Source organism: Schistocerca cancellata, chromosome 4, assembly GCF_023864275.1.
Source record: "Schistocerca cancellata isolate TAMUIC-IGC-003103 chromosome 4, iqSchCanc2.1, whole genome shotgun sequence".
In the NCBI taxonomy this organism is placed as follows: domain Eukaryota; kingdom Metazoa; phylum Arthropoda; class Insecta; order Orthoptera; family Acrididae; genus Schistocerca; species Schistocerca cancellata.
Window position 1 is genome coordinate 637,901,083 of NC_064629.1, and position 24,711 is coordinate 637,925,793.

At 42.1% G+C, this 24,711-nt stretch overlaps 1 protein-coding gene across 1 annotated transcript in view; it reads left to right on the plus strand.

Moving 5' to 3' along the window:
* LOC126184532 (alpha-aminoadipic semialdehyde synthase, mitochondrial) overlaps positions 1-24,711 on the plus strand; it is a 207,159-nt gene that overhangs the window by 39,740 nt on the left and 142,708 nt on the right. The window contains exons 5-7 of the mRNA XM_049926937.1: positions 830-1,055; positions 16,015-16,142; positions 19,420-19,694. Coding sequence (XP_049782894.1) covers positions 830-1,055; positions 16,015-16,142; positions 19,420-19,694 — 629 coding nt within the window. The remainder of the gene's footprint in view (positions 1-829; positions 1,056-16,014; positions 16,143-19,419; positions 19,695-24,711) is intronic.

Genomic DNA, 24,711 nt, shown 5'->3' on the forward strand with positions numbered 1-24,711 from the left:
TTAGAATTTCGTGAGAAGATTCCATCGCAAAGCAAAACGCCTTTCTTTACTTTGTAACATGCGTGTTGTAATGTTCATTAACTGTTGTTCATGAGTAAATCTGACAATGTATTGAATAATACAGAGAATAAATAACAATATGTATCAGATATGTTATATCTCGGAAACCATTTGTAATAGGGCATAGGTCCATCTGAAGATTTTTGCTTCAGATGATCTTTCCTGTCATATACCTGAATAGTGACCACTTGTCGTGGGACACCTTCTAGACTGGACCGACGTCTTTATTTCTGATTTACGCTAATGCACTGCTTTGTAAATGCTTACATGTTCGAGTATTATATGTAATGTTTCCACCAATACATTTTACGAAATATTTAACAACTATTGCTATGTTGCAGAAGCACTTGGCAATGACACAAGTGCTGAAATTTGAATCGTGTTGTGAATAACAAAACATTACAGTCAACGGCGAAAGATGTCATTCAAAAAATTTATTTTGACTGTGAACCCTAACACAAAGGTATTAAAATGAATGCATACCTGTGTGTGACCTGTCGTTCCCGCAACACTGTCCATGAGATCCTCAAATATCCTGCAAAATGCTTCGATTATTAAAGAGTTGTTAAAAATTAAAAGGAATGAGTTTTGGATTATTACCTGATTTGTTGCAAGAAACCTGCAAACACATCAGATTCCAAACTGTTCGCACCATAATAAAATTCAGGTAACTCATTCGTATGCGCTAAAGAGTTGCGAACGCCCTAAATGCACATTCAGTTAAAGACAACAGTGCAATAGACGTGAGTGGTTAACGCTGTGTCGACAGCATGTGGGCCCAGCGCACAACTACCGCAATTCTTCGATGGCGCGGCAGGCGATCCGCGACGCGGGCTACGAGATCGCGCTGGGGCTGATGCCGCAGTCGATCGGGCCGCTGACGTTCGTGTTCACGGGCAGCGGCAACGTGTCGCAGGGCGGGCAGGAGGTGTTCCAAGAGTTGCCGCACGAGTACGTGCCCCCGGAGATGCTGCCCAAGGTCGCGCGACACGGAGGTAAGCACCGCCCGCGGAACACCTGATGTCAAAAAACTACTCACACGTCCAATCAGACTTTGATACATTTTCAGCAATTTATATTACATATTCCAAGAAACGTGGAACTGAAGCAGTCTCTGACAACGAGCTTTCGTGATAGAAATACAGGACGACTGAATGTTAAGGGCAGTCAAATGAAATATTTCTGTTACTGATAATTCAGACATATGTACAGTATTTAACATTCATTTTCTGATCATTGCTGGTGAATTAAACAAAAACTTAGTTTCTACAGTGAATCATATAACTCTCTTGGAAAACGCCTTTCCGAGATTGATGCTTGAAATACTCCTCTGTGATACTGACAAGGGGTAGATTGGGTCAATAATTAAATTACTGAAGACTAAGGACTCTCATGGATGCGATGGAGTGCCAAGCAGAATATTAAAGTACTCTGCTGCACATATTAGCCCTGTACTTAGCCATATGTGTAACTTTTCCTATAAGAATGGTCAGTTTCCTGAAAGATTAAAGTACTCAGTAAAAAAATCCGCTTCATAAAAATGGAGAAAGAATAATGCAGACAATTTTAGACCTGTTTCTATGCCATCAGTGTTTGCTAAAGTTATTTAAAAGGTTGTGTATGTACGGATAATTGATGATTTTATATCACATAATTTGCTATCAAATGTACAGTTCGGCTTAGAAACGGATTAACAACTGAAAATGCTATATTCTCTTGTCTCTGTGAGGTACTGGATGGATTAAACAAGAGGTTTCGAACGCTAGGCATATTTTTTTTATGTAAATAACGCGTTTGATTGTGTTGATCACAAAATATTGCTCCAGAAGTTGGGCTGTTATGGAATACGGGGAGTAGCTCACAATTGGTACATCTCTTACTTTAACAACAGACAGCAAAAGGTCATTATTCACAGTGTTGAGAATGGCTGTGTTGTGGGGTCTGAGTGAGGCACGGTCAAATGAGGGGTGCTCCAAGGATCGGTGTAGGGGCCACTCCTGTTCCTTATTTATGTAAATGATATGCCCTCTAGTATTACAGGTAATTCTAAAATATTTTCCGTTTGCTGATGACACTAGCTTGGTAGTAAACGATGTTGTGTGCAACACTGGCTCGGTTTCAAATAGTGCAGTTCATGACATAAGCTCATGGACTGTAAAAAATAAACTAACGCTAAATCACAGTAAGACTTATTTTTTACAGTTTCTAGCACAAAATTCAACAAAACCTGACGTTTTAATTTCACAGATTGGGCATATGATTAGTGAAACTAAACAGTTCAGATTTCTAGCTGTTCAGATAGATAGTAAACTGTCGTGGAAAGCCCAAGTTCAGGATCTTGCTACAATTTTTACTATTCGGACGGTATCTAAAGTAAGTGATCGTCCGATTCGCTTTTGTCATATGGTATTGTATTTTTGGGTAACTGCTTCCGTTCTCAAAGGATATTTTTGGCTCAGCAACGGGCAGTTCGGGAAATAAATGGTGTAAGTTCGCTAACCTCTTGTCGACCTATGTTCACTAGTCTGGGTATTCAGACATTGGCCTCTCAGTATATATATTCTTTACTGTCGTTTCTTGTTAACATCAGCTTATTCCCAAGAATCAGCAGCTTTCACTCAGTTAATTCTAGGCAGGAATCCAATCTGCATTTGGATCGCACTTCCTTAACTCTTGTGCAGAAAGGTGCACAGTATACTGCTGCATCCATTTTCAATAAGCTACCCAAGAATTCGAAACTCTTAACAGTAATCCTCGCGCTTTAAAACCTAAACTGAAGTTTCCTCATGGGTAACTCTTTCTATTCTTCCGAGGAGTTCCTTGAAAACTGAAGTTGATTCCTATGTTATATTGTTGTCTGCGTTTACTTAAACTTATGGCTTGACTTTTCTTTGGGTCCATAAGCATTTTATTTCATCTATTATTACTTTTATGTTGTAATTTCACGTACTGACACCTTGGAGATTTGCTCCTCAATTTGGTCCTACGGAGTTAGACGTGTAAATAAATAAATAAATAAATAAATAAATAAAATGAAAACCGAATACGCACCACAACGGGACCATAGAATGGTTCCATTCAAAAGTAATCGCCGCATGCATTAAGACATTGATCTCACTGGGAGACGAGATGAGCAAATGCTGTTTCGTAGAACGTGGTCGACCGCTGATAGTTCCACAACCGTACCCATTCTTGCACTTCCTCGTCCAACAGAAACAGAAGTCCACGCATGTCTTTCCTTGGGTTGCCAAAGATGTGAAAATCACACGGTGAAAGATCCGGGCTGCACAGAGGATGTTGCAGTGTTTCTCAGATAGGCAGTGTGGGGGCGGGCGTTATCGTGCAACGGGATGATTCTGTCCGACAGTATTCCTACAGCCCGAGGGCCAACGCCAAAGCTAACAGTAGATAGAAACATCTCACATATCTGCCTCCAAAGAAATCCAAAGCTGTTCATGTAAGTAAGGTCATGATTAGCTCCTCCTTCGACTGAAGGAGCCCTCTGCTAGTCTAGTCCCTCGAGAATGGAACCACAATCAGTGCAAAGCACTATAAAGACACTTTGTGGAAACTGCGACACGCCACAAAGTCAAAACGCACAGAAATGTTGTTGGACAGAATCATTCTGTTGCACGATTACGCCCGCCCCCATACTGCCATTCGGAAGAAGGCCACACTTCGGTGATTTGGTTGGCAAACATTGCAACGTCCTCCGTACAGCCCGAATCCTTCACAGCGTGATTTTCACATCTTTGGCGACCTGAAGAAAGAAATTTGTCGACGTCGCTTTCAATCGGACGAGGAAGTTCAAGAGTCTGTGTGCTTCTGGATCCATCAGCAGAATTGATCTTCTCGGCTCCCTGTGGGATAAACGTCTTAACGTGTGTGGTGATTACTTAGGAATGGAACCATTCCACGGTCCCGTTGTGGCGGGTGTTCGGTTACTGCCTCTTATAGGCCGGCCGCGGTGGCAGAGCGGTTCTAGGCGCTCAGCCCGGAACCGTGCGACTGCTACGGTCGCAAGTTCGAATCCTGCTTCGGGCATGGATGTGTGTGATGTCCTTAGGTTAGTTAGGTTTAAGTAGTTCTAAGTTCTAGGGGACTGATGACCACAGAAGTTAAGTCTCATAGTGCTCAGAGCCATTTGAACCATTTTTTTGCCTCTCGTACATACACACTTTGAGGACAACAAATAAGTTTACATAGACATATGCCCAAAAAGCTTTGGTTTATTAGTGGCACTTTAATGAAAATTTATGTTCAACACAAATTTATGTTCATCTTTTCCAAACGTTGCCTCGACTGCGAACAAACCGTAGAGAAAAAAAAATGGTTCAAATGTCTCTGAGCACTATGGGACTTAACTTCTGAGGTCATCAGTCCCCTAGAACTACTTAAACCTAACTAACCTAAGGACATCACACACATCCATGCCCAAGGCAGGATTCGAACCTGCGACCGTAGCGGTCATGCGGTTCCAGACTGTAGCGCCTAGAATCGCTCGGCCACCCCGGTCGGCTAACCGTAGAGAGAAGCAATAGATTGGCAGTACATGCATCTGTCGAATCATGCATTACTGCGCACTTTCAAATACCCCCTGATGGCGTCGAGTGCTTTCGCGGTCTTCCACGACACGTCGATGAAGAGTTCCTGCATCTGGGTTGTCTGATGCATAAATCAACTGTTAAAGGTGCCCCCAAAGATAAGAATCCGAAGGTCTGAAGTCGGGAGAACGTGCAGGCCATGGAAATGTTCCTCCTCTACCTATCCATTTGGGAAAATCCATAGAACTAGCCAGACAGTCACCTACAATTCCAGCCCACGCTTTAATCTTAAACTGATGCAGATGTATAGCTTGAACAGTAGCACTAGGATTCAAATTAGCCCATACATGTTGTTTGTAGAGATTTGTTATTTCATCTCTGCCAAACGTTGAATTGTCTGACTGACAAACAACAGATTGGTAGTACTTACAACAAACCATCGTCAAAAGTTCTCTCATGGTAGGTGATCGGAAGTCGAAAGTCCCTGCACGCTTAGAAGACGACGTGGATGCATGACCTTCTTGTGAAGTATCGTCTTTCTGAATTTTGACGTGTATCACATTCCAGAGCAACTTGTCCCTTTTTGATGCCAGGATCGACGTTTTCTTCCTGGTCAGGCGTAAGAGCAAGTTTTGTCATTCCTCGATCAATAGTCTGCAGTGTTACAATCCATTCTCAGTACCGCGAAGATAAATAGCAGCAAAGGCTGGATGAACTGGTTGGAAACACCATCTCATACAGATGTGCAACCTCGCATCCTTTACCATTCGCTCGGACTACATAAAAATCATGTCTGCTTGCTCCCGAAATGACTATCCTGCCATGGTTGAACGGAACACTTTCAGTTGACTCAGAACATGCACACAATTGAAACGTTGAAGTCTGACTAATGACAAATGCAAACAAGTCTCCATGGCACAACATCACAGTATGGAGTACAATGGATACACTGAGACAAAGCCGTCTATGAATGAATGAAATTAAGGTGTTGGGTTGTAACTGGAAACTTCATTAATAATTAGAAACCGAAAGTTTTTCAGACATATGTTTAGGTGAAAGCTTTTCTTGTTTGGTGTAAGGAATCTGTTTGCAAATGGTTCAAATGGCTCTGAGCACTATGGGACATAACATCCGAGGTCATCAGTCCCATAGAACCTAGAACTACTTAAACCTAACCAACCTAAGGACATCACACACAGTCATGCCCTAGGCAGGATTCGAACCTGCGACCGTAGCGGTCGCGCGGTTCCAGACTGAAGCGCATAGAACCGCTCGGCCACACAGGCCGGCAATCTGTTTGCAAAACTATTTTTGAATCATTCTGTTCATAACGAAGAATTTAATTTAGACGAGGGTAATGGGAAACCTTTAGTTTTTTCCAACACAATAATCGCTTATATAGATCACGTTAAAGTGTTTGTGAGTTCTTCCACGCTAGTGCAATGGTCGGGCTGCTTATATTTTCTCAGTCAGCTTACATTACAGCCTCTATGGCGTCAGAATTATCTTTAATAATTTTGCCACCCAGGAATTCCTCCGACTTAAAGAAAAAGAGTGAGTGTCACCTTGGGCGACAACTAAATTATAAGGCACATATACCAAAATTTCTCACCTTATTTTCTGCGGCAGTTCCTGTGTGGCCAGCTGTGGTATACAGACGACCGTTGTGCAGGAAACAGATTTCTTGAGACAGCATTCTTCTTCATACGTTTTGAGTAATCCGACGCAGCTTTTATAAGTCTTACAGTAAGCTTCAACATTTATAGTGAACCATAATGACAAAAATGTGTGATTATCTGTTCCAAAAACTGTTGGGAATGACTCTTCGGTGACTAGTATTGTTTCGATTTTCATAATTGCTTCTGAATGTCGAAGCCATTCCACTGATCTTTGCTTCTTCTCATGCGTGTGATAAGTTATGCAATTCTTCACAATAGAGTCTAGGGAGGATGGATACCTCTTCGGGCTCTGCAGCATTTCTGTCATAGCAGTCACTTTTGTGAGACATTATTCGGATTGATAGTCAATTTGTTTTCTGGTTTCTGTACAGTTCTCACACGCCGGTGTAGCGTACCAGTATTAAATCCCGCGAAATTTCTTTGTATTTTATTTAGATGACTTCTGGCGGTATCTAGCTGCTTTTGAAAGCGCTTTAGAAGGCTCAATCATAATTTCATAATTTGTGATCATGTATTGTATTTTACGGATACACATCACATTAACTTATAACCTAAAGTTATCACCGAACATCCTTTATGCATACAAACGAAAACAGTAATGACACCGTGAAAAATCAAGTCAGTGCTATTGACAGCACTAAAACTCCTAAATAGCCTACAATTGCACACTGGGACCTAACACATTCATCATGAATGAACACTCGCCACCTTTAAAAACTTTGGTGTCGACATAGAATCACGATCGCAGATCTTTCCCTCTGGCAGCTCGCTACGTAACGTTGAGTGCCATAAAAGCCCTTTGGATACAAACCTAACAGGGCGTGACAGAGGACGTTGCTCTGTCCACTCACTCGCTGCCGCTTTAAAACATCCAGTCGCATTCATTCTGTAACTGAACTATAAATTTCATATTATTACATATTATTCTCTAGTGTTTCAAATTAAATATACACTAACGTATTCCATTAATAAAGTCTTAAATTATATACGGGGTGGATCATTTAAAACATGCACCGCAAATATTGCGGAAATAGGAAGTGCTATTGATGTGCGGTTTGCACTGAATGGATTGGTAGTCAGGGGCTCGTACTGTTAGCCAATAAGCAGACTGTAATAATATATAGAAAGTGTATTTTTGTGCAAACATACACTTTTTAAGTGGATAATACCTACTGACATTAACAGACTAAAAGTAGGGTAGATCAGAATGTCAGTGGAGTTTGTTGCAGGATTCCAGTACGAGTGGCTTACGAGATACCGTACTTTTAAATGTTTCCACACCGACAATTGTTTGCGCCATTCAACCCGCGCAGTTACCAGGTACGATGTTATGTTTGCTTGCAGCGTGTTTGTGTGGTCTTTGAGTGATTGCGACTTGCTGGTCAGTTAGTTTGACAGTCCAAGCAGTAGGTCGTGAGTGGACAACGGGACCTACCCGTGCAGAAAAAGCCGACACGCTTATGGCGTATATGGAGTGTAGAAAGAATGCAGTTCGTTCTTGTACGGTCTATGCGGCAAGATAGCCCAATAGGCGTCAGCCATCTCGGCAGTTATTTATCAACCTATCAACCTCTTGAACCAGTTACGCGAAAGTGGTAGTGTGGCACCTAGACAACATAACGGAAGGAAAGGGGGAAATTATGTTTTTGCTGCTGTTGCAGTTGGTCCTCACGTTAGCTCCCGCGCAATCGCGCAAGGAAGTGGTATGAGTCAGGCAAGTGTCTTACGCATTCTCCATCGACATAGGTTCCATTCTCATCGCATCTCTTCCATCAAGAGCTGCATGTAAACGATTAAGATAATCGTTTCAACTTCTATACGGATCCCACACCGGTGAGCAGTATTCAAGCAGTGGGCGAACAAGTGTACTGTAACCTACTTCCTTTGTTTTCAGACTGCATTTCCTTAGGATTCTACCAATGAATCTCAGTCTGGCATCTGATTTACCGACGATTAATTTTATATGGTCATTCCATTTTAAATCACCCCTAATGCCTACTCCCAGATAATTTATGAAATTAACTGCTTCCTGTTGCTGACCTGCTATATTCTAGCTAAATGATGAAGGATATTTCTTTCTATATATTCGCAGCACATTACACTTGCCTACATTGAGATTCAATTGCCATTCCCTGCACCATGCGTCAATTCGTTGCAGATCCTCCTGCATTTCAGTACAAATTTCCGTTGTTACAACCTCTCGATATACTACAGCATCATCCGCAGAAAGCCTCAGTGAACTTCCGATGTTATCCACAAGGTCATTTATGTATATTGTGAATAGCAACTGTCCTACGACACTCCCCTGCGGCACACCTAAAATCACTCTTACTTCGGAAGACTTGTCTCCATTGAGAATGACATGCCGCGTTCTGTTATCTAGGAACTCTTCAATCCAATCACACAATTGGTCTGATTGTTTATATGCTCTTACATTGTTCATTAAACGACTGTGGGGAACTGCATCAAACAGTTGACTTCAGATAACTCCCCTGAAGAGCAACACAGAACTGGCGAATAGCGCGAGCTGGGGTTCACACGACCGTCTTTTTCGAAACCCATGCTGATTCCTACAGAGTAGATTTCTAGTCTCCAGAAAAGTCATTATACTCTAACATAATACGTGTTCCAAAATTCTACAACTGATCGACGTTAGAGGTATAGGTCTATAGTTCTGCACATCTGTTCGACGTCCCTTCTTGAAAACGGGGATGACCTGTGCCCTTTCTCAATCTTTTGGAACGCTACACTATTCTAGAACTCTACGGTACACCGCTGCAAGAAGGGGGCAAAATTCCTTCGCGTACTCTGTCTCAAATCGAACTGGTATCCCATCAGTTCCAGCGGCCTTTCCTCTTTTGAGCGATTTTAATTGTTTTTCTGCCCCTCTGTCATATATTTCGATATCTACCATTTTGTCATCTGTGCGGCCTTCTGCAAGAGGAACAGCACAAAAATCCCTGTATTCCCTGTATTTACACTTCGTTTGTTTTTTTTCCAAAAGAATTATACCCCTGAATTTGTCTCATCGAAATCGGCCGCTCGGGCAGCAAAAATAGCATATTACAATTTTAAAAAAAGAAGTATTGATGAAGTTGCGAAAGAGCATTGCTGTTTGTTTCTTGAGCCATTGGTCACTGTTCGTCAAGGTGAAAACAGATTACAAATATCTTCAACGGGTCAAAAGTAATTTGAGGTGAAAATGTCAGGCGCCTGAAAGGAACTTTATACCATAGATTTCCCACAAATGATTAGCATTATCAGACTCTATACAGTTTCTGAATTCGACAATTCAGCATATCGCGCCACAGCACCATGCAATCAGAGTAATTAAATATCGTAGCATGAAATCCAAAACGTCTTGGTTACGTTCCTCCAGAATCTCGCATCATGTAGTTTGTGTCACAGTGATTGCTATAGACTCTGACGATCAACGCTAACCCAGGCGCGTCAGATGGAAGACATTTTAGGTGAACTTGTAGACCAGGGAAGCACGGCAAATCGTCGCCCTTACACACAAATTCTTCACAAGCCACTGTACGAGCATGGCGTACTGAACGAAGGAAAAGTGGTTCAAATGGTTCAAATGGCTCTGAGCACTATGGGACTTAACATCTGAGGTCATAAGTCCCCTAGACTTAGAACTACTTAAACCTAACTAACCTAAGGACATCACACACACCCATGCCCGAGGCAGGATTCGAACCTGCGACCGTAGCGGTCATGCGGTTCCAGACTGAAGCGCCTAGAACCGCTCGGCCGGCAGGAAAAGTGGCAATCTATATACTGGGTGCACAGTCTTCTTTGAATACAGATAGTCTAATATAAGTTTTCTAAATTTATCCAAGAGATGTTCGCGAGAGGTAATTCATTTTTATTCGAAGTATCTCCATTTAAGTTTCCCGAGCATCTATGTTGCACTTTTGTGTGGGCTATACCGCGCTATACCTAGCAGCGCGTCATTGACTTCGTTCGATGTCTATTGTCCTGTTAGGCCTCCAAGAGCTGGAACAATATCCTAGGACTGGTCCCACTAACGTTTTGTATGTAATTTGCTTTAAGACACACTGCACTTTCTCATAAGCCCTTCTAAGAAATCTAAGTCTTCCATCCACCCTCCGTAATGTTGATTTTGGTGATCGTTTCATTTCCTACCACTTCTTAATATTACCCATAAATACTGATATGATGTGACGTGTTCAAGATGCTCTTCATTAATCTTGTAATCGGAAACTATCGCGTTCACACATTTCTGGGTCATGTCCTACTGAAATAGGGCCTTTGTGGTCGTCTTTGGGAAGAACAGTAACTCGTGGTACTGATGCAGTCGTTACTGATCAGACTGCTCCTTCTGATCGTATGTTGTGACGAATGATTCTCAAGAACGTCATACGTGGCGTTTGCCCACTATGCAACTCGACATGCGGGATGATAAATACCGAAAATACTACATTTTGTGATACAACAAGCCAACGACGGCATTCTCGAGGGTTCTGCTGGGCCTACGTGTCTTCTGTATGTTCGGAATCTTATTGCTGGTACATTGTTTCACACACCCTCACAGTATACGGTCATTCTAGCTATTCTTCCTATGTGATCGAATTTTCACAGAAGTTGCCGTTTTCACAGTTCATATATTTTTGTTACTATGTCTCAGTTTGAACAGTATGAACACCAGATAATTGCTTCCTCAATACTATCGAAGTTTTCTGCCACAGTGTGAACCATATACAGGGTGGGTCACCTAAAACTTGCACCACAAGTATTGCAGAAATGGAAGGTGCAATTGATGAGCGGTTTTCACAGAATGGATTGGTAGTCAGGGGTTCGTATTGTTAGCCAATAAGCAGATTGAAATAATACATATAAAGTGTATTTTTTTGTGCAAACGTACACTTCTAAATAGAACAATGCCTGTTGATATTAACAGACTAAAAGTAGGGTGAAGTACAATTTCAGTGGTGTTTGTTGCAGGAGACTAGTGCGACTCGTTTCCAAGATACGGTCATTCCACAGCGACACGTGTACAATACATTTGGCAGCACACACTAAAGAACAACGCAAGTGCATACACTAGTTATGTGTATTCTGACCAGTAATTAGACAACTGACCATCACAGTTCGTCTTCAAAATGACCACCATCAGTGGCAATACATGCTCCTAGCGTGGTATGGAACGATTGCTGCACGCGTGCTAACATTTCAGCGGAGATGTCCGAGTAGGCTGCAGTAATACGCAGTTGCATATCATCTGGTGCTGTTGGTATATCCTTGTAGACAGCGCCTTTCAGCTTTCCCCACAGAAAAAAGTCCATAGGTGTATAATCCGAGGAATGCGCCAGCCAAGGTACAAGTCCTTTGCGTCCAAACCACCAATTTGGAAATAATTCGTGAATACATACTGTAGTACTTCGCACTCTACGGGCTGGACAGCCATCATTTGGTACCATAGGTTGCTCCTAGTCTGCGGAGGAACGTCTTCTAGCATCCGTGGAAGATAGTCTCTCAGGGGGCTGCAATGCTTCTGCGCTTTCAGTCTTACGTCTATGAAAAATGTGCCTATGAGCTGATGGTCCACTACCCCACCACACGTTTACACTCGATGGACTCTGATGTGCCACCTGACGAAGCCAACGGGGAATGTCAGCAGACCAATAGTGCATGTTTCAGCGGGTTACTTGGCCATGTATGGTATATGTGACTTCATCACTAAACAAGATAAATGATGCATCTGGAGTATCCTCCTATGTATATCTTGCGAAGAGACCATGAGGATAAAATGAGAGAGATTAGAGCCCACACAGAGGCATACCAACAATCTTTTTTTCCACAAACAATAGAAGACTGGAACAGAAGGGAGAACCGATAGAGGTACTCAAGGTACCCTCCGCCACACACCGTCAGGTGGCTTGTGGGGTATGGATGTAGATGTTGATGTAGAGGTAATTGATACGTGTTGTTTACGCTAGTCTCAACGAAAATCTGTGTCATCCAGACAAGAGCCACGTCGTCAGTTCTGTGTTGTTCTTCAGGGGGCTATCTGAAGTCAATGTCTGCATAGACCAGGTTTTTTATGAGGATTTCTGCACTTCATGTAAAATGTATTGCTTGTAAGACATCTACAGAGTCGAATAGTTAGTAACGTATGAACTATTTTCAGAAGTACAGTGCAATGAATAATTGGTCGATACGCTCTTAATTTTTGGCGAGTGTCAACAAAATGCATCAAGACCAACAGAGCGCCAAATAGAATGGTTCCCGGGCAGACGCTGTCCATCTCGTCCCTCTTTCTTCAATACCCTCAAAAGACTGCGCGAGACTGGAAAATTTATCCCGAGAAAAACGTATACGAAGGAAGACTGCCACCAACGAAGCTGGAGAAGTGACGATTGTTGCAGCTGCTGCAATAAATCCGTATACTAGTTCTCGACAAATACACAGAGAGGCTGTTATTAGCCAAAGAAGCGTTCTGTAAACCTTTATAGACATAAATATCACCCTGTAAATATTTCTCTACATCAAGAGCTACATGGCAGTGATCCTTCAACTTTTCTCGAAGGGCCGGCTGTTGTGGCCGAGCAGTTCTAGGCGCTTCAGTCGGGAACCGCGCGACCGGTATGGTCACAGGTTAGAATCCTGCCTCGGGCATTGATGTGTATGATGTCCTTAGGTTAGTTATGTTTTTTTCCGAAGGTTGTTGCTTAACGCGCACAGTATTTCGGCAAACGCCCAAGTTGCCATCATCATCAGCACACCTGATGATGATGGCAACGTGCTCGTTTGCCGAAACATTGTTGTCGTTGGACACACATCCGGCCGTTCACTATTTCATCATTTTCAGCATCGTTTTTAATACTTATGTGGGTCATCCACCAAGACAATAATTTGGTGGAAAAAATATCGTTTACTGATGAGGTTATGTACATGAATTACGGGAACGTAAATTTCAGAAACAAGCACTATTGGCTAAGTGAAGAACCACACTGGCTTCGTCATGTGTTCAATAAAAGACAGTGGAGTCTGAATGTGTTCTGTGGCATAATCGGATAGTACATGATCGGCCTTATTGCGTTGAAAAGGGAAATGTTTACATATTTTTCGATAAATACTTTACCCTTGTTATTAGAAAATATGCACTGAGAACTCGTCAAATGACGTAGTTCCTACATGATGGATGTCTTCCCATAAATCATCAGTATCAAGAGATACATTAAACCACTTATTTCCATGTCCGTGGGTGGAAAGAGGCATTCCTATTCAGAGCACGATCGTTTAATCTGACGTGTTAGTCATCTTCCTCTAGGGTCATGTAAAGCATGTGATTTCCAACGAGATTCCAAAACCCCGCATCTCGTGGTCGTGCGGTAGCGTTCTCGCTTCCCACGCCCGGGTTCCCGGGTTCGATTCCCGGCGGGGTCAGGGATTTTCTCTGCCTCGTGATGGCTGGGTGTTGTGTGCTGTCCTTAGGTTAGTTAGGTTTAAGTAGTTCTAAGTTCTAGGGGACTGATGACCGTAGCAGTTAAGTCCCATAGTGCTCAGAGCCATTTTTGAGATTCCAAAATCTGGGGAGGACATGGCAGAGCGAATTACTGCTGCTTATAAAGCTATCACTCCAGATGTTGTAACTGCAGCGAGTTTATCAGTGATGCAGCGTGTATAAAGTTTCGTGATGCAAATGGTCCCGCGTTAAACATATTCTTAAAAAAAATTCACCGACATAAATGTGACACCTGATATTAATGCCTTTGTTTCAATCTTTGGGTTCATTTATTTCATGTATAATTTTAATGTACAGTTTTTTTACTGGTGCACATATTTAAAACAAGAAGAAATAATTTGATTTTAATGTATGATAATAGATTTTATCCTGCAAATTGCAATAATATTGTCACTAAGACATTCCTTTGCGAGAATCAGATGATGTAATTGATTTATCACCATTTATTCAACAGTGTGGAAGGTAAGAAAGTTAATTGTCTCATCTTATTGCCAGCTGAGTGCCTGTCCAGCAATATAACATTTCATTGGGTGCGAAACATGTTTAAACCTTTGTAAAATATAAAACATTGGTAGTCAAACTGCGGCCCACGGTACACATGCGGTTCGAATCAAGTATTCGTGCGGCCAGCGGTTCTCAGCTGTATTTTATAATAATGTTCATCGTAAATTGTGTTAATCCTTATTTATTCAAAGGAAGTCATAATTTATAGGTTATCAAATTAAGTACAAAAGTCCTGTTTTATGTAGTGCAGGGATCGTAAATTTTGCGAGGGTTTAGTTATCTATGGTTAAAAGTGTCATTTTCCTCTCATTAACAGAGAAAAATACTTACAGAAACAGCGATATTTTACGATGCGCTTAGTTTGTTGGTATTGGCGAATTCAGCCTTGAGCTAAGTAAAGTTGACAGCTTTCCTCAGCGACAGGGGGTAAGTAGTGCGGCCACTGAGGGATTAGAGGATGTGATGTTTTGTTGTTTGTCTTCCGGTGATATGCCGCTGCAGTCATGGACTGTGCGGCTGGTCCCGACGGAGGTTCGAGTCCTCCCTCGGGCATGGGTGTGTGTGTTTGTCCTTAGGATAATTTAGGTTAAGAAGTGTGTAAGCTTAGGGACTGATGACCTTAGCAGTTAAGTCCCATAAGATTTCATACACATTTGAACATTTTTGAACATCTTCCGGTGATGACAAGTCAGGGGCGAGTGTGCCTCGTACAAATCAGCTGCTACGGTCTAAATTTCAAACAGAAGAAATATGGATTCCTCAATGCGCGTTACAGAGACGGTAATCTTCATATGCGGTACATATCTGTAACAAGAATACGAAATTAAATTAAGGTTGTTGCAATGCAACGCAACCGGCCAAAGAAAAATTGCTTTCAGAGCATTTAGTGAACATCTGTGATCGAGTCTCGTATTTCATAAAGCAATACAAGTATAATTACTGATATTAATCAACCTCCCGCTCACACAGACAACACAATAACAATTGCTCAAGTAGTCACAGTACCACAACTTTGCTGCCACCCTCAGCGACCCCAGTCTGAAATAGAGCAATCGACACGAAGTATTCCGATTGGTGCCGACATTTAACGATCAGTACTTGGCAGGGCGTGAGCGGGGGATTAGCGCGCGCACTTACTATAGGTAGCCTATTGGAGGCTTCTAACATACTAATTTATTAAGGTTGCCAATTAATAACAGGACGGGTACACGAGCGACCATAGGTGAAGCCCCACAACGTCATTATTAGCTCTTGAGCGAAAAAGTTTGACTGCCACACGTCTAACGCATGATCATCACCTCGAGTCTGATACGGCTGCGCAAGGTTCCTCGGAGAGTGGCGTTAACTTCCGGGTCGCGGGCCACTCAGCGGCCATAAAAACAGCAGAGAGATGCTACATTCAATATGTTATTACTCTGTTATTTCTTCTTAGATCTAAAAGGATTACATCGCTGAATTTGTCTCATAGAGATCTGTTATTCTGGCGGCAAAAAATAGCACGGCTCCATTTAAAAAACAAAGTTGGTGCGTGTATCTAGGTTTTTAATGAAGTTGCGAGAAGGCATTGCTGTTTCTTTCATAAGCCCCTGGTCACTGTTCGTCTTGGCGAAAACCGGTCGCCAATGTCTTTTACTGGTAAAAATTAATGTGAGGTGAAAAGTTACGTGAACACCCTACATAGCTAACTGGGAGACTTAACGACTGAAGTGCTTTTTGTCCTGCTGCCCAGCTACGACCAAGGTGTACGGCTGCGAGATCAGGAGGCGGCACCACCTGGAGAGGAAGGACGGCGGTGGCTACGATTCGGAAGAGTACAACAAGCACCCACAGAAGTTCATCTCCACCTTCAGCAAAAAAGTGAGTCCTACCACCTCCGCCTACTGCCTAAAAATATGTATGTGTAATTAACTACATTAAACATAGCTACTAGTTACAACATTGCGAGACAAACAACTCATTTTCATCTAATACTTTTTCATGTATCTTATTGCTCCTTACTTATTAATAGATAGAATAGACGTGCTTGATTACTGAGGGATTTTGAGGATGAAAGGAGATCTGAAAAACAGACAGAAATACTTATAACTGCGACAATTTTTTTTTAATATATCGGCTCTAAGCCCCCCTTGCGCGTGAGGGCTTTACGACCAAGGAACGCAAGTGCAAATAAAAGGTCCCATAACTTCCACTCTTAACCAGATTGATAGCTTACCTTGAATGATACATTTATTTGTTGCATTCATAAACGTCAGCTAAATGTCAGTTAATTTTAATAGAAAAATCATGCGTCTCCAGAAATTTTCCTAACTATAAATACAGAATGTTAATTTTGTTAAAATGTAAATTAACAGAAAACGAACGATGAACGTATACCCTTCAACGTGGTTTGTAGCTGAATGTATGATTCCACTAAGTGTACGAAGTATGCTACGGCACGTTGTATGAAGGGTAAAAGTTCAGCCATGTGACGTCGCAAATAATCAGAAATACCATCTGAAATCGAGCACTGGCTCAGTTTAGAAAAAAAGTAGGAGGATCAGGATTGTTACCTTATACCCGTACCATTTTGCAGTCAATTGCCTGTATACTAATTAACACTGTACGATTCATTTGGTTATCATTTGAAATAAACACTTAGTTCAAAGGCACAGTCCACAAGACAATGAGAAGAGATTTAATCCCAACCAATGGGGCAATAACTTAGTTACATAGAACTGTTTATCTTCATCTCTTCCACCCTGGCAACCAAGTACTGAGAATGAACAATCTTCAGACTGAGTGCACGACCAGAACAACGTCGATTCGAGTACACTTGAGGCACCATATTTTGGCCATACTGGCTGCGGGAGTGTATTTTTCGGGTTTATATTGCTTTAGCATCTATATCAGAATGACGAATTCATAACGTTCACTGGAGAATTGAATTAACCGGAACACTTTCATGCCACATGTGCAATTGCTATTTTGTAGGAACTGTGAAAGTAATTCGGAGAGTATGTTTTTTGTTTACGTTTTGTTAACTTAAAGGTCAACAACTTTTAAATTTTTTGAACAATACATGGACGTACTATTCGACCTTTAATCATTATTGCCATTCACTTAAACTTCAACCAAGTAGTCGCACATCTCGTACAGCTTATCCGCTTCCAACGTACTCAGGTGAGAGACAAACATGGTTTGAATTTTATTTTATCTCGAATTCAGGCAAGAAATTAATGAAACAGTCAAACTCTATAAAGTAATACGTAGCATATGGAATTCATCTGTTGTAATCAGAATTTGTCATCACTTTCATTTATGCCAAGCCTGTTTTCCTTGTATGCAACTTGCACTTTGTACGTGCTATTGTTCCTTTTCTACGTGAAAATATGTGTCTTCCCAAATTGTTTGGAAAATCTGATTACTTTAATTAGCCAGATATCTTGATTTTTCGCTTTTCATGGCGAGAAATGGCTGATAAACTTTCTGCTGTCAATGGTTTTCGAGATTCAGCTATTTGGAACTGCTCGAAATGGAAATGGCACGCGTGTTTGTACAGCGTTTCTCGTTATTATGTAGTCGGTTTTCCTCAACGGCTCATGTCCACGTAATGTACAGTGCTTGAGAATGGATAGTATTCTCAAAACTAAACCAACTATTAAAATTTCGAAGAACTCTTTCACGCTTTTCATAATTATTGTTTAATAGCCACGTCTCTGAAGAGCAATGCACCCCACGCTAGTAACTGAAAGACTTACTTTAAATGCAACAGAATATTCTCCTCTTCCTCCAAAGAAGGAAACAGAGCTTCTGCAGGCAGTCCTACTTAACAGGTTTTCCACACAATAGTCTAAGTTTGACGGTGACGGTGATTAGGAAGACTGTGATCAGAAAAAGAAGGGAAGGTCGATCACAATGAAAATTAAACACCTCACTAAACTTTTTACTAGTGGTGTGACCTAGATGGGGAGAGAATAAGTTCGTAACGCTGCTGTGAGAGGTGGGGTTGCTTGGTTGTATGTAGGGATGTTCAGTCTGGGAAGGAAGGAGGAAGGGACGGTAATAGCTGATACGAGACTTGGTGTAGGGGTAACTTAGACAGAGGTCAGGCCGTCATTATGGAGGGGAAAGAGAGGGTAGCGCGGGAAGAAGAGGGAGCTCTGGTATGGTAAGGAATTGTGGGTTGGGATTAATGTGAAGCCCGGTAAGAGGAAGCGAATTTGTGTTGAGGGGTATTGGAGGATGCGTATGTGTAGGGTTGGTGTTGTTACTGTCTTGGTAGCATCACAGGGCATGTAACTAAGGAAGAAACGAGGGGGCTGTTGGAACCGAGTTTGTAAGACGTATAAGGCATACGGAGATGTTTAATGTGAACGAGGAGAGAATTTGATGAGATGGTAAAGGATTCAATTAGGGGAGGATAATGGGTTGCGGTAAGCACAACGGAGTGCACGGCGTTCAAAGATTTGGAGGAAGTGATGGAAATTGGATGAGCAAAATATACAGGCGACGCTGGCGTAGGAGAAGACTGGTCAGATCAAGGGTTTGTAGGTGCAACCCCTTGTACAGCCAGTTAGTAGTTTGAGTAATTTTAGTTTACTGTAGACTTTTTGTTGTATGATTAGTAGATGGGGCTCTCATGTTAGTTAACAGTCAATTATTATTCCAGTGCATTTTAGCGTGTTAATTAAATGGATAGAACAGTCATAAATGGTTAGGCATACGTCACAGGAATGGAAGCTGACCGTGGTTCTTATACGATTATAGCCTGGATTTTGGAATGGTCTTAATGGAACACTAATTTCAACAGGAAGTAAACTGGTTAAGAGGCTGTTGGATGGGCCTTTCTGATTTTTGGCTAGTTGGGTAAGGAGCTAGGAAAGCGGTATTGTGGAAGGTGAACGAAATGAGGTGATACAGGCTTATCAGCAGTGTAGAGCATATTCTGGAGAGGAGAGATAAACATGCAGTACGGCATCTGCGTTGCCACTGTAAGCATGTGTTCATCATCGTGCAGTATTGGAAACTAAAGCAACTTGTAGACAATCAAGCTTCCTAGGCGTTCTTAGGAAACAGCTGGAAACAAAGTATAATCTTTCACAAAGCACCATGTTTCGAGCAGCCAAGCACTCAAATTGGTAATGTGATTTTACAGATAGCGCCGTACGCGTCGGTGATCATCAACGGGATTTACTGGGCGGTGGGGTCTCCGAAGCTACTGACGATCCCGGACGCCAAGTTCCTGCTGCGGCCAGCCGACACACCGTGGATCCAGAGCTCTGTGGGCTCCCCCGCGTTGCCACACCGAATGCTCGCCATCTGCGACATCAGCGCAGACCCTGGCGGTTCCATAGAGTTCATGAACGAGTGCACTACTATCGACACACCCTTCTGCCTCTATGATGCAGATCGTAACAAGGACACCAAAAGGTAAGCAGTCCTCTCTGCACCATATACTGAACGAGCAGTAAGCTCCTGGTTATACAGAATGAGGTGTTTGATTCTCTTGTTGTTGTTGTGGTCTTCAGTCCAGAGATTGGTTTGACGCAGCTCTGCATGCTACTCTACTCTCTGCAAGCCTCTTCATCTCCGAATAACTACTTTAACTTACATCCTTCTCAATCTGCTTAGTGTATTCATCTCTTGGTCTCCCTCTACGATTTTTACCCTCCAAGCTGCCCTCCAGTACTAAATTGGTGATCCCTTGATAAATCAGAACATGTCCTACCAACCGATCCCTTCTTCTAGTCAAGTTGTGCCACAGATTTCTCCCCAATTATATTCAGTACCTCCTCATTAGTTACAAGATCTACCCATCTTATCTTCAGCATTCTTCTGTAGAACCATATTTCGAAGGCTTCTATTCTGTTCTTGTCTGAACTGTTTATCGTCCATGTTTCACTTCCATACATGGCCACACTCTATACAAATACTTTCAGAAAAGACTTCCTAACACTTCAATCTATACTTGACGTTAAAAAATTTCTTTACTTCAGAAACGCTTTCCTTGCCATAACCAGTCTACATTTTATATCCTCTCTACTTCGATCATCATCAGTTGTTTTGTTCCCCAAATAGCAAAACTCATTTACTACTGTAAGTGTATTATTTACTAATTTAATTCCCGCAGCATCACCTGATTTAATTCGACTACATTCCATTACCCACGTTTTTATTTTGTTGATGTTCATCTTATATCCTCCTTTCAAGACACTGTCCATTCCGTTCAGCTGCTCTTCCAGATCCTTTGCTGTCTCTGAGAGAATTACAATGTCGTCAGGAAACTTCAAAGTTTTCATTTCTTCTCCTTGAATTTTAATTCCTACTCAAAATTTTTCTTTTATTTCCTTTACTGCTTGCTCAGTATACAGATTAAATAGCATCGGGGATAGGCTACAACCCTGTCTCACTCCCTTCTCAACCACTGCTTCCCTTTCATGGCCCTCGACTATTACTGTCATCTGGTTTCTGTACAAATTGCAAATAGCCTTTCGCTCCCTGTATTTGACACCTGCCACCTTCAGAATTTGAAAGAAAGTATTCCAGTCAAAAAAACGTGTGTGAAATCTTATGGGACTTAACTACTAAGGTCATGAGTCCCCAAGCTTACACACTACTTAACCTAAATTATCCTAAAGACAAACACACGCACCCATGCCCGAGGGAGGACTCGAACCTCCGCCGGGACCAGCCGCACAGTCCATGACTGCAGCGCCTAAAATCTGTTCTCTAGCCATCCCTGCTTAGCCTTTTGCACTTCCTGTCGATCACATTTTTGAGAATTTGTATTCCTTTTTGCCTATTTCATTTACTGCATTTTTATATTTTCTCCTTTCATTAATTAAATTCAATATCTCTTCTGTTACCCAAGGATTTCTACTAGCCCTCGTCTTTTTATCTACTTGATCCTCTGCTGCTTTCACTATTTCATCACTCAAAGCTACCCATTCTTTTTCTACGGTATTTCTTTCCACTGTTCTTGTCAACCTTTCCCTAATGCTCTCTCTGAAACTCTAAAACCTCTCGATCCTTCAGTTTATCCAGGTCCCCTTCTTCTTAAATTACTACCTTTTTGCAGTTTCTTCAGTTTTAATCTACAGTGCATAATCGATAAATTGTGGCCAGAGTCCACATCTGCCCCTGGAAATGTCTTACAGTTTAAAACTTGGTCCCTGAATCCCTGTCTTATCATTATATAATCTGTCTGAAATCTTCCTGTGTCTCCAGGCCTCTTCCACGCATACTGCCTTCTTTCATGATTCTTAAACCAAGCGTTAGCTATGATAAAGGTATGCTCTGTGCAAAATTCTACCAGTCGGCTTCCTCCTTCATTCCTTTATCACAGTCCATATTCACCTACTACTTTTTCCTCTCTTCCCGTTCCTACTATCGAATTCCTGTCCCTCATGACTATTAAATTTTCGTCTCCCTTAGCTATCTGGTTAGGACTATGGTATGAAGATTAGCATCTCCAAAACGAAAGTAATGTCAGTGGGAAAGAAATATAAACGGATTGAGTGCCATATAGAAGGAATAAAGTTAAACAGGTGGACGGTTTCAAGTACTTAGGATGCATATTCTCACAGGATGGCAACATAGTGAAAGAACTGGAAGCGAGGTGTAGCAAAGCTAATGCAGTAAGCGCTCAGCTACGATCTACTCTCTTCTGCAAAAAGGAAGTCAGTACCAAGACTAAGTTATCTGTGCACCGTTCAATCTTTCGACCAACTTTGTTGTATGGGAGCGAAAGCTGGGTGGATTCAGGTTACCTTATCAACAAGGTTGAGGTTACGGATATGAAAGTAGCTAGGATGATCGTAGATACTAGTAGATGGGAACAATGGCAGGAGGGTGTCCACAATGAGGGAATCAAAGAAAAACTTGGAATGAACTCTATAGATGTAGCAGTCAGGGCGAACAGGCTTAGATGGTGGGGTAATGTTACACGCATGGGAGAAGCAAGGTTACCCAAGAGACTCATGGGTTCAGCAGTAGAGGCTAGGAGGAGTCGGGGCAGACCAAGGAGAAGGTACCTGGATTCGGTTAAGAACGATTTTGAAGTAATACGTTGAACATCGTAAGAGGCACCAATGTTAGCACTGAATAGGGGATCGTGGAGGAATTTTATAAAGGGGACTATGCTCCAGACTGAGCGCTGAAAGGCATAATCAGTCTTAAATGATGATGATGATGATGATGATGATGATGATGATGATGATTAACTATCTGAATAATTCCTTTTATCGCATCATACATTTCTTCAAGCTCTTCATCTGCGGAGCTAGTTGGCATTTAACTTATACTACTGTGGTAGGCGTGAGCTTCGTGTCAATCTTGGCTACAATAATGCGTTCACTATGCTGTTCGTAGCAACGTATCCGTGTTCCTATTTTTTTATTCATTATTAAACCTACTTCTGCATCACCGTTATTTGACTTTGTATTTATACCCCTGTATTTGCCTGATCAGAAGTCTTGTTTCTCCTGCTACCGAACTTCACTAATTCCCATTATATCTAACTTTAACCTATCTATTTCCCTTTTTAAATTTTCCAATCTGCCTGCCCGATTAATGGATCCGACAGTCCACGCTCCGAGCCGTAGAACGGCAGTTTTGTTTCTCCTGGTAACGACGTCCTCCTGAGTAGTCCCCGCCCGGAGATCCGAATGGGGGACTCTTTTACGTCCGGAATATTTTACCCAAGAGGACGCCATCAGCCGCATACCCTCGGGAAAAATTACGGCTGTAGTTTCCCCTTGCTTTCAGCCGTTCGCAGTACCAGCACAGCAAGGCCGTTTTCGTTGATGTTACAAGGTCAGATCAGTCAATCATACAGACTGTTGCCCCTGAAAAAATGCTGCCCGTCTTCAGGAACTACACGTTTGTCTGACCTCTCAGCAGATACCCCTCCGTTGAAGTTGCACCTACGGTAGGGCTATCTGTATCGCTGAGGCACGCAAGCCTGCCCACCAACAGGAAGGTCCATGGTTCATGTGTAGAGGGGGGCTGATTCTCTTATACATCGAATAAAGCTCACGTGAAAACGTACAAATTAAAATGTAGCGTTTTGGTATTAGTTTAGTTCTTATTCGAGTGCGTCGAGGCTCATCACATTCGAATTTCTTCTTCTGTCATAAATAGGTGGAAAGGTTCCGGCCAACTTGAAGGAGATGATAGAGGAATCGAAATACGACAACTTTGAAACGGGAACTTATGGTCTCTGTAGCAATCCTGAGTCCGTGAAAGCTTTGGAATGTCAGCAACAACGAGGACAATCAATCCCCACGCGCCTTAAGTTCAACAAAAATAATGTACTGTTTCCAACAATGTTGTACATTAGAGAAGGTGTTAAAAATTGCAAACACTACATTTAACGTAGGCAGTATCTTCGTTGGGAATTCTGGCGCATTCTATCAACTACATCAGGCATCGAATGAATCTCATTAGATGCTGCAAGTATCCCGGCAAAGAAGTTCCCGTTTCTTCGTCAGGAACTGGTATCACATAGACGAGGCTTTTGGTATGCCCCAGATAAGAAAATCGAGGGGTCAGATCAGAGAAGCGAGGTGATCATTCAGCTGAACATCCTCCTCCGATCCAAATGCTGGGATATGTGGCAATGAGTATGCCACGTACTTAAGCAGAAATGAGTGCAAATGCATCCTTTTTAATGATGTCTGGTAGATGATAAGGTGGTCCAGTTCGTAAATAAAAAAAACATTTCTACTGGCACACTGCGAGCAAGACTCTAAACTCTTCAAGAGATCGATTCTCTATTGATCTGCAAATCATTGTAAAATTAGTGTGATGACACTAGACCATCCCATTCGACTATCGTTAAGAGGTTCATATGTGGATGCTCCCCTTGAATAAACTGTATTTGCAATAAGCATTTTTTTTTTTTTGTTATGAGCGCTATGGGACTTAACTGCTGAAGTCATCAGTCCCCTAGAACTTAGAGCTACTTAAACCTAACTAACCTAAGGACATCACACACATCCATATCTGAGGCAGGATTCGAACCTGCGACCGTAGCAGTTGCGCGGTTCCACACTGCAGCGCCTAGAACTGCTCGGCCACTTCGGCCGGCGAAGCATTGTTGCGCAAAATTCTGTGATATTATCCTTCCGGGCGTGCAACGAGGGCAGACTGCATTTCGAATGAGGTCGCGATCCAGTGGATAACAGGGAGTACCGATCACAAGCGCACATCGCAGCGACTGAGTGGAGTTGCTTTAACTTTCCGGCTGCAGAAATGAGTTTAGAAGCTGATGCTACAGGATAAAGACAAATTTTTTTCCCTTTATTGTGATTTCATTCCCCTGCCCCATATGGGCAGGGGAGGGCTGTCAGTGGCACAATCCGCCGCTCTTCAGCCGAGTGACATGACAACTAAAACAAGAATAAAATCATACATACATAAGGAGATAAAAAAGGGGAACATAAAG